This window comes from Ailuropoda melanoleuca, chromosome 11 (genome assembly GCF_002007445.2).
Source record: "Ailuropoda melanoleuca isolate Jingjing chromosome 11, ASM200744v2, whole genome shotgun sequence".
Classification (NCBI taxonomy): Eukaryota; Metazoa; Chordata; class Mammalia; order Carnivora; family Ursidae; genus Ailuropoda; species Ailuropoda melanoleuca.
In genome coordinates, this window is record NC_048228.1 from 11,994,377 (window position 1) to 12,004,238 (window position 9,862).

General features: G+C 60.3%; 1 protein-coding gene and 1 non-coding gene across 2 annotated transcripts in view; one reads left to right on the top strand and one right to left on the bottom strand.

Moving 5' to 3' along the window:
* The window catches only part of ATP13A2 (ATPase cation transporting 13A2), a 28,381-nt gene extending 18,642 nt beyond the window's left edge, over positions 1–9,739 (bottom strand). Inside the window, 9 exon segments of the mRNA XM_034672084.1 lie at positions 9–197; positions 988–1,057; positions 1,222–1,299; positions 2,106–2,182; positions 2,448–2,559; positions 2,737–2,795; positions 3,076–3,285; positions 3,287–3,363; positions 9,730–9,739. Of these exon segments, the coding sequence (XP_034527975.1) occupies positions 9–197; positions 988–1,057; positions 1,222–1,299; positions 2,106–2,182; positions 2,448–2,559; positions 2,737–2,795; positions 3,076–3,285; positions 3,287–3,363; positions 9,730–9,739 (882 nt within the window).
* LOC117804509 lies at positions 3,444–3,577 on the top strand. The gene has a single exon (XR_004628992.1). It is a non-coding gene; the product is annotated as a small nucleolar RNA SNORA16B/SNORA16A family (small nucleolar RNA).
* Positions 9,740–9,862: the final 123 nt, after the last annotated feature.

Sequence of the window (9,862 nt, forward strand, 5' to 3'; positions counted from 1 at the left end):
GTGGGTGCGCGGCGGCCCCCTGGGGGACCCCTGCCCCGCCCCCTCCCCCGCTCCCCCCCCACCTTTCTGGTCTTGTAGAGCGACAGGCAGATGGAGGCGGTGGAAATGAGGAAGATGCACAGGGCGTACGAGTAGTAGCGGTCCGCCAGCCACAGCCCGATGCTGAAGGCCTGGAACCCATAGTAGGGGTTCAGTGCCTGGGGGAGGGGCAGGGAGGCAGCATCAGGGCCCACGTCCCCGGGGCGGCCCAGCCCCAGGCCGGGCCTTTGCCCTGCTCCTGCTCAGCCCCTCCAGACATCCCTGGAGCCCCCCGCTTCTAGGCTCTAAGAGGACACAGGCATTTAGATGCCAGGCCCCTGCTAGGTGCGTTCTCTAAGTGTCATCCAATGGTGACGACAATTCCACGTTCCGTTTTGCAGATGAGGGAGCGGAGGAACCGAAGGGTCAAGTCACTTGCCCCGAGCCACGCAGCTCCCGAGTGGCTGCCTGGGGGTTCCATCAGGCCCGACTCCAGGAGCCAGTCTCCCTCTCATGGGCGTCTGCCTCCGGCTCAGAGGGCCAGGATGTTCAGCGTCCTCTAGGGTGTCTGCGTCACTGGCGCCCTCTGTCCCCTATGCCACGTCACCCCTCTGAAGCTTGGGATCTTTGCATATGAACCGAGTGTCCCTACTCACGCGGCTGCCAGAGGGTCAAGGCAGCGTAGGCGCAGTAAGGCCCGGGCTCTGGAGCCCGGCTCTCGCACACAGAAGAAGCCCGGGCTATGTGGCCTGGCCTCCCGGCCTCTCCTCCCAGCCCCAGCCTGGACCACGGCCTCCAACTCCTCGCCCTGAGCGGACGGGGCAGGGTCTGAGGTGACTGTCCCCTACAGAGGAGCGGACAGCTGCTCTGGCTCGTCACTATAAAGCAGCCCTAACATGGCAAGCCCCTGGCCAAGGTCACACAGCCAATCCAGGCCAGAGCTGGGGCGAGGCCCAGGGACAGCCCTACCTCGTCCACCAGCAGCTGCGGATAGGACTTGACCGGCACGCTGATCACATTGGGGCCGTAGATGGTCTTCCTGTAAGAGAAGTGGCCAGGCGAAGAGATGGAGGGGACAGTGGCAGCCAGACCCTCTGGGGTGACACAGCTAGCACCTCGTCTTACAGCCAGGGAAGGCAGGTGACCGAAGACCACACGGAGAGGGCCAAGACAGGGGTCCCCAGTGTGCGGGGCGGTGCCCACCTCACGGTTTGGTCCTGGAGGGTGAGGCCGGAGCAAGAGCGGTGGACGTCGTCACAGGTGCGGCCGTGGTCCAGCAGGCTGGGGGGTGGCAGGAGGCGGGAGGCGGAAGGGGGACTCATGTGGGCGACGGGGCCTGAGCGCTGCCTCCCCTGCCCCCATGGGACGCGGGGCTCCAGGCCCCTTCTGGCCCACTGAGTTCCTGGGAGGAGGCAGGTCCCTCACTGACTCTGGGCTTAACCTTCTTCTGTTCCTCCGATTGGGCCCCAAACCACGTCGCCGAGGATGAACAATGAGCCATGATGAGAACATTTAATAGTGACAAGAATCACTACTACTGAGAGACGAGAGTATTCCTGACAACGATGATGCCTTCCGTAAGGGACTTAACCTCTCTGTGCCTGTTTTCTCATCTGCAGAGCGGGGCTGGTGACAGCACCTGCCACGGAGGGCCCTGGGGGGATGAGAAGCCACACAAAGCGTGTGGCAGGTGCCACCCCCACGTGCCCTTGCTCAGCTCTGCAAACGCAGCTCCCATTTACTAAGACTTAGGAGGAGGCCGAGTGGGGACGAGCCCCCAAATGGATGGGCTGAGTCTAGAGCCTAAGGTCTGATCTGGCGTTTTCACCTTGGCCTGAGGCTACGCCTAACTTCAGGTGAAGCTTATATACTTTCCCCCTCAAAACAGCCCTAGGAGGTGGGGATTCTCTTTATGCCCCGGTTACAGAGATTCCGGGGCCTAAGGAGGCTTGGTGACTGGCTTGTGTCGCAGGGGACCAAGGCACACAGCTGAGAGGGGAGCCCACGCCGGGCCACCTCATGCCACCTCTTCTGTCACGCCCAGCACTGGGGTGTGCATGTGCACGCGCGTCGGCCCTCACCACTACCTGACTTGGCAGAAGGCCTGCCGGCTCTCGATCCAGACAAAGCGCTGGCCCCGGAAGACGTAGTATCGGAGCGTCCGCTGCCAGGCAGGAGAGAGAAGAGGCTGGAGGCAGCCTCAGGAGGAGGGGGGGTGGGGGGCAGAGCAGGGGTAGAGGCCAGAGTTGCAGGAAGGAGGCGGGGAGGCCTGGATGTATTAAGGTGGTCGGCCAAGCATCGTAGACGTTGGGGACGATGGAACCAGAGGTGCCCAGGGAATGTGGAGTCCAACCCTCCCATTGTATAGAGCGTGAAACTGAGGCCCAGGGAGGCTTAAGGACTTGTCCAGACCCCAGCCATCCACTCACTGCCTCTTCGTTCCTGCAGAACTGGGCGGTGTCCTTCCACGCACCCTCTGGGACTGCCCCCACCGCCGCCTGGCTCCGGCCGTCCTCCGGGCCCTGTGCCGGCAGCTCCAGGCTGGAAGGGGTGTGGGGGTTCTTGGGCAGCTCTGGAAGCTGTTCCAGCACCTCCCCATCCCACGGAGCCACAGTCCCTCCCTGGGGTGGGAGGTACTGCTCCCTTTGTTCTGAGCACTTATGGAAGGGGGCCAGTGGGGAGCGGGGGCTTCTGGGAAGGGGGACGGGGCTGCCTCACCTGCCCTCACTGACAGCCTCAGTCTGCACCTGCACTGTATACAGCTGCCACGAATTATCCTGGAACAGAGCTGTGGACTTGGTACCGGAAGAGACTTCTCCCCCCCGCCGGGGTCCCACCTGCCACCTGGTGGCTCCTGCTAGATCAGGCAGGGCTCAAGCAGGAGCCACCCAACCTGCCCCTTCCGCCCTGTTTGGATGGGAAAGTGGAGGTTCAGAGATGACAACTTGTGTGTGGTCCCAGAGAAAGTCAGTGGCCAGATGGGGGTGAGACCTCCCCACCCACCGGGCTGCCTGACCGGACCCCAGCGCCACCCTCTCCAACACCAGGCTGCCTCACCTCTTTGTCTCTTATTTCGATGACGAGTGTTTCTGCGCGGGCCAGGTTGCAGGGCCGGAGCCGCAGCCGCACCCCCCACACCGGCTTCCAGTGGAAGAGCAGCAAAGGGATGCCCGCCATCAGCCAGACCACGATGTGATAGCCTATGACTCTCCATGGACTGCCACAGTAGCCGCTGAGCCTCTGCCAACGCCACACAGAGGGCCCAGGTGGGGGGCNGATCTACAGATGTCTCTATCGTCAGGGTCCCATAGCCGGCGGGCGTGCTGCCCACGAGGGGGCTGCTGTCTGTGGGCACAAAGGACAGAGGTCATGGGGGGGCGCTCCTCCTTCTCTTATGACTTTAAACAAAGTTAGTGTTGTCATTCTGTGGCCCGCATGGAAGCTGTGATGGCTTCCATGGGGCTGCTGTGGTCAGGAAGGAGCTGAAGGGAGTGCTCTCCTGGACAGCTGCCATCCTGGTTGCTGCAACTGATCTGTAACATTTGGGGAAAATACAAGTCCCCTCTGTGCCTGTCATTTCCCAGGTACAGACAGAGTCCTTTATTAAAACTGACATGCACGGCGCCTGGCTGGCTCAGTCGGCGGAGTGTCTGACTCTTGATTTCGGCTCAGGTCATGATCTCAGGGTCGTGGGATCGAGCCCCACGTTGGGCTCCACACTGGGCATGGAACCTGCTTGGGACTCTCTCTTTCTCTGCCCTCCCCACCACCTACGCTATCTCTTTCTCTCTGACATGTTTCCGGAGACCAGCAGAATGTTCCATTGATGGGGTCTCACACACAGTTACTAGAGCAGAGCTTTAGAGAACCAGCTTGCCGAGACCAAGGACCAGTACAGAGGGGCCAATGGGAGCGGGCTGGACACGCGAACTGGGGAAAAGCAACGGCAGGCAGCACAGATCTTTGTAATGCTTTGGGTTCTTGCCCTGAGAAGCTTAAGGTGTTGGTCCCAGGACCAAAGGCAGTCAAACCTTTGATGCTGGAGAGCACAGGAAGGAGACAGTAAGATTACTCAAGACAACGGTATTCACAGCTGTGTGAGATGAAGGTTCTAGCAGGAACAGATGTGGCGCTTTCTGGTGAGTGAGGATCCTGGAGCCCTGGCCACGATGGGTCACAACCATCTCAGGACCTAGTTGCCCCCCCGTTTCCTGGCGGTGCCTGATTCTGAAGACTGAAGGGCTGTGCTTCAGAGTGAGGCCGTGGCCGGGAAAGCCGTCTTCATCCGCGATTATGGGCTTACAGTGGGAGAGGAACACTATGGGAACGAGGCAAGCGGGAAGACAACGGGTTATTTTAGATGGGAAACCATGACCTTTGGATTTCCGCTAATGGTGGCATGACCAAGGAGACTTGAAGTTAAAAGAAAAAAGCATCACTAGGGCCGCCTAGATGGCTCAGTCGTTAAGGGTCTGCCTTAGGCTCAGGTCATGATTCCCAGGTCCTGGGATCGAGTCCTGGGAGGCTGCTTCTCTGCCCTTCCCGCAGCTTGTGCTCTCATGTTCTCATGCTCTCTCTCTCCCAAATAAATAAATAACATCTTTTTTAAAAAAAGAAAAAAAGCATCGCAATTCTATAAACTGGTCTGACAGACAGACCCAAGGGCTCAAGGCTTCACGGGTCTGTTACCTGACTGTCCTGCTGGCTCTCACTCACAGCGTCTTGTTGCCTTGTGTGTCTGGTTATCCCTGGCCAGGTGTGGGCCCAGAATGGGGGGACAGGGCCTGGTGAGTGCCCTGAGCTTCCACAGCCCTCACACATCCAGCTACTAGCTTCCTGGGAGCTCTGGGTCCCCTTTGCATGGGGTCCCCACCCAGAGGGCACAGATCAGGGTTGCTTATCCTTGTTCAACTCCAGGGCCCAGCAGAGTCCTGGCAGCAAGGAGATGCTGAGAAGTTGAGTCTGGACTGAGAAGATGTCAGGCCTGCCTTCGACAGCAACCAGGATGCGGGCCCCCACTCTGAAGGTGGGATGGAGGAGCTCAGCCAGTGGTGGAGGGTGGGCAGAGAGGAGGGGTAAGCAGAGGACAGAAGCTGCTATATCCCAGCTGAGCACTTGCCAGGGTTCCTTACTTAACCCTCTGCGGGGAAGGGCTATCTCCCCCATTGTACAGATTGGAACACTGAGGCTCAGAGAATAGCACTTGGTGGCTCTATTGCAGAAATTCTCTTCCTCCATCTCGCCTACGGCAGCGCTGGGGTCCTGGCAGGGCAGGTGCACAGCGACTGTTCTGGAGCTACAGAGGGCCTGGGCTCACTGCTCCCACCCCTGGGCAGCTTTTGTGGGGTGCAGACACGCAGGTGCCTGGGCCCGTCTCCAGACCTGCCAGAGCGATGGCAGCAGTGCTGGGCACCTGCAGGTTTCACAGGAGTCTCTCTGGATTCACTTAGAGGGACGGGAACGCGAGGCTGGGGTGGGGGGTGTGAGGGGGAGCAGGCTGCAGATTTCTGAGCTCCGGCCCTTTCCCCTCCCCAGCCAGAGTCCTGCAAGCCCAGAGTGTCCCAGGCCGCTGCCACTGTCACAACATCCCCAGCCCCTCAGCTGCTCTGTCCCCAAACACTTGGGCTTCCGAAGTTTCAGAACAGCCAATGCTTCCGAAAGCCTACTCTGCTCCTGGTCCTTTTCAACACAGTTAACACAATAACGCTGCCGTGTGAGCTCAATCATTATCCCGTTTATATAGAAGAAAGTGAGGCTCAGAGAGGTTAAGTAACTTGGCCAAGATCACACAGCAAGGACGCTGTAGTGTCAGGATGCGAGTCCAAGCAGGCTGACTCCAGCGTGGGTTTACCCCTCTGCCGCGCCACCTGAGAATGCCCTGAGGACTGGGGCCTCGTGTCCCCATCAGACCAGGCAGAGTCTGTGCAATCCCACCCCAGCCCCCATATCTCCACATAACGACGGTGATCATAATTTCGATGGTAATGACCACAATCAGAGCGGCCGACAGCCATCAGGCACTTCCCAGGGACAAGACCCGCTCACGCCTCCAGACGAATTAGCTCCTTTAACCCTCCAGCAGCACAAAGAGCCGGGCTCCTTTCTCTCATTTTACAAATGAGGGAACTGAGGCTCAGAGAGACAAGACACCACCCCCCTCAGTAAATGGTGGAACCAGGACTCTGAAGCCCGATCCTGCACTTTAGGGGCCCAAGTGGGTACTATCGGAGACCAGGGCTCACGGCCTCACCTCCCCAGGCCTCTCTGAACTCGATGACTCAACAACCCAAGCCCCACCTCCGGCCAGGCCCTCCCTGTCCACTCCGCTGACTCAGAACAAACAGAGCCACCAGCGCCGGGAAGAGGCCGGTCTCTGGGGAACACACCACACACACACACACACATACACACACACACACACACACACACACACACACACAGCCTGCAACCATGGGGGGCTCTGGCCAGCAGCAGGGGCTCAAAGCCAGAGAGGTAGGAGGCCAGGTCAGCCTTCTCCCCTGGGGCTCCAACAGACCCCAAGCCGGGTCCCCGGGGCGGTCCCTTCCACTCTGGGGCCCCGCCTCGTCTGGCCGGCTTGTGAGTGAATCTTGTCAGGGCTGCATTTCCTTCCCTTCCTGACAGCGACCTGTGGACAACACTCAGCAGAGGGCCCTCTGCTAGCTGGTGGGGCCTGGCAGGGGGTGACTTGCTCTGGCTCCTGGTCTGGGGGGGCAGAGGAGCAGGCCTTCAGAGCAAGTGACAGCCTGGCAGGCTGGGTTCTCAGGCCCTTGGCCGCCAAAAAGCCACAGACCTCTCTTGCGGCGGTCCAGTTGCTACTGGAGTCCCCGCTGTCTCTGACCGGCTCCCTGAGGGGGGCACGGTAGGTTGTGTTTTGGCCCTTAGGGCTGGTCTTGGGGGTTTCCGTGGCGTAAGCAAAAGAGCACCTTGGGGTTCTAAAGGGCTGACACAGGCCAGGCCCTGTTGCAGGGGCTTCATATGCGTTAACTCACTTATTCCTCACCACCACTCTATGAAGAGGGTACTTGTATCCCTATTGTACAGATTAGGAAACTGAGGCTGGGAGAGGTGAGGCTGGTGAGTGGTGGGATCTGGATCTAGGCAGTCTGGCTCTCGAGTCCACGCTCCTAACCACTGCACCCCCCTCCTCGTGGCTTCTTCCCCAGAGCCCCTGGCTCTCTTACAGGCAAGCTGTGTTTGGGGAGGCAAGTGCTTTAACCTTTCTAGGTTTCCATTTCCCCTTGCTAGGAGCGTAACCCCGAGCAGATGGCTGGCACACGAGGAAGTGTGAGCAGCAGCTGCCCTGGGAGAGGCTGACGTTCCTGAAGCGTGGGCCTCTTTCACGGGCAGCTGCCGGCTTCCCTGCCAGAGAGGTGTGGCTCGGCTCTGACCCATTTCCCAGGCTCTCTTCCACGTTCCCATCAGCCAGTCTGAACCCACAGCTGTACCCCTGCTCCCCTGTGCACACTCGACCGCTTCTCCCCCGCTCAGGGCTGGGCTGGGGATGGGAGAAGCCTGCATGGCGTGCTGGGCCACCCGGAGCAAGTTGCCTCGCTTGTGCCGATCAGATTTCATCCGGCAACCATCCTGAAATGCATCCCATTTTATAGGTGAGAAGACTGATCTGGGAGAGGCAGTTGGCTCACCAACTTGTCTAGCAGCTGGAAAGGGTCTGTGTTGCTCTGAAACCCTCCCTGCCGGCCTCCACCACCCCCACCGACAGCCATCATGCCATCAGGCTGGACCGGGCATCCCCACAGAGCCAGGCACGTGGCTGGGACCCAGGAACCATTTACTGAAGGAGCGAACGAGTGCACGCCTGCACATCTCGCTGACAGAACAGAGCACGGAAGCAATGGTGCAGAGTGTCACTGACCCCTGCCTCTGGGTCAGCAGCCAGGAGTGGAGGCGCTGGTCTCTTCGGGAAGGGCCCTGACAGAGATCACCCTGTGCTCGCTTCCCCTCTGATCTAAACAATGCTCCCTCTGCGAACTGTGTCCTGGTGCCCATCCCACACCCCTCATCTCCTTGGGGAGCATGCTTTCCCAAGTCCACCTTGGAGGAAGTCCTGTCTGCGGAAAACTCTAGTCTCCCGACAAGGTCAAAGCCCAGTGCGCTCTCTCCTGCGAGACACCTGTTGAAAACACTCGGAAGTGCTAGTTTGTCTCCAGTCACATTTCAGTGTCCCCGGGGATGGCACAGGAAGGTCAGGGCAGCGTCTGACCTCCTTCAGGAACACCAGCTCAGGCTGGCCCCAAGCAGGCTGTGTAGGATGGGAATACTTTCCACGCCGATTGTACTGCTCTCCTGAATAACAGGGACAGAGAGGCTATTACCAGTTCATTTGCAGTGGGGGAAACTGTGGAACGAAGCTTCAAAGTACCTGGCCCAGAGTCATAAGGCTGGAAAGGGGAGAAGCTGGAAACGAGTGGGTCCGAATGAACACATTTCTCTTAGTTCATCCTCACAGCCACCCTGTGAAAAGTATGGATTTGGATCCCATTTAACAGGAGCCACAGAGAGGTTAATATGTTCACGGTGGCACAGCTATGGGTGGTTCAGACCAGACTTGAACCCCCCCTGACTCCACAGCCCTGGGGCAATGCCACCCGCACTGCAGAGTGGAGGGGCTGGAGTCAAAGCCATCTGAGAACCTCTTGTTTCCTGCGGAAGCCCGGCTTCCTGCTGCTGACCTGGCAGTGGCCCAGGGCGGCAGGGCTGCCTCCTCCCTTGCCATGCTTCCCCAGCAGCCAGAAGCTCCTCTCCTCTGCCAGGCTAGAGGGGGTGGGCAACAACCTGCTAGTAGTAACCTGATCTTTAAATCTGGGGTTCAGAGGGCATCTTTCCTCAGCCCTCGCCCTCCCTCACCAGGGTTCATGCTGAGCTTCCGGTGGGGTGAGGAGAGAGGTGGGGGGTAGGGAGGGAGAAACCAGAACCGAGGGGTCTGCCTCCGGCTCAACCTTTGGTGGGCCCTTTGCTGAGGTCTGGGGTCTGAGTGACTGCCATGGAGATGAGACCCTCCTGGAGAAGAGAGGTCTCCTGGCTCCATTCGCAGCAGGTGGGATTTAGACTCTAAAAAGGGTGGGCTTGGGACACATGGTCTGGGATGGGTCACATGCAGGGTGTGGTCTTCGGACTTGGGTGTTGACAGGCTTCCCCTGGGGGCCCCTGAGGCAGGGGATCAGGAGTGGCATTTGTGTCCAGGACACTGACCCAGGGATTCGGGAGCCCTGGCTTCTCCAACCTCATCCATCCATCCATCCATCCATCCATCCATCCATCCATCCATCCCTCTATCCATCCAAGAGGAGTAACTACCCAGAGGCCCCGGATGCAGAGGCCTCCAAGGCTCTTCCCCGACCTGGACATCTGTCATTGCGGGAGGGAGTCCAGTGGGCGTGGGGCAGCTCCCTGCGCCCCTTCCCCGAGGACCTCCAATCATCCTCCTGCACAGCGCCCAGGGCTGCAGGAAGGCGGGGAGGGGATGGCTCCGCGCGCCGCCATCCCCGGGCTCCTGGCCTCTCCGGGAAGGGCCCGGTGCCCACTCCCCCGGACGGGGGCGGGGACGGGCCCGGGGATGCTTCCGGGGGTTGTTCCCCCGGCCCGCGAGCCTGCGGTGGGGGTGTCGCGTGGCGCGACGATGGGCGGCCCAGGGCCGCGCCCGGTTCCGGGCGGCCCGAGCTGCGCACTCACCTGCGCTCATGCCGGCTCCTCGCGCTCATCGCCGGCCCCGGCGCTGCGGCCCGTGGCCTGGGCCCAGGCGTCGCGATGCCCCGCTGCGGGGCGCGAGGCGAGAGGCGGGAGGCTGGGGGCGAGAGGCGGGAGG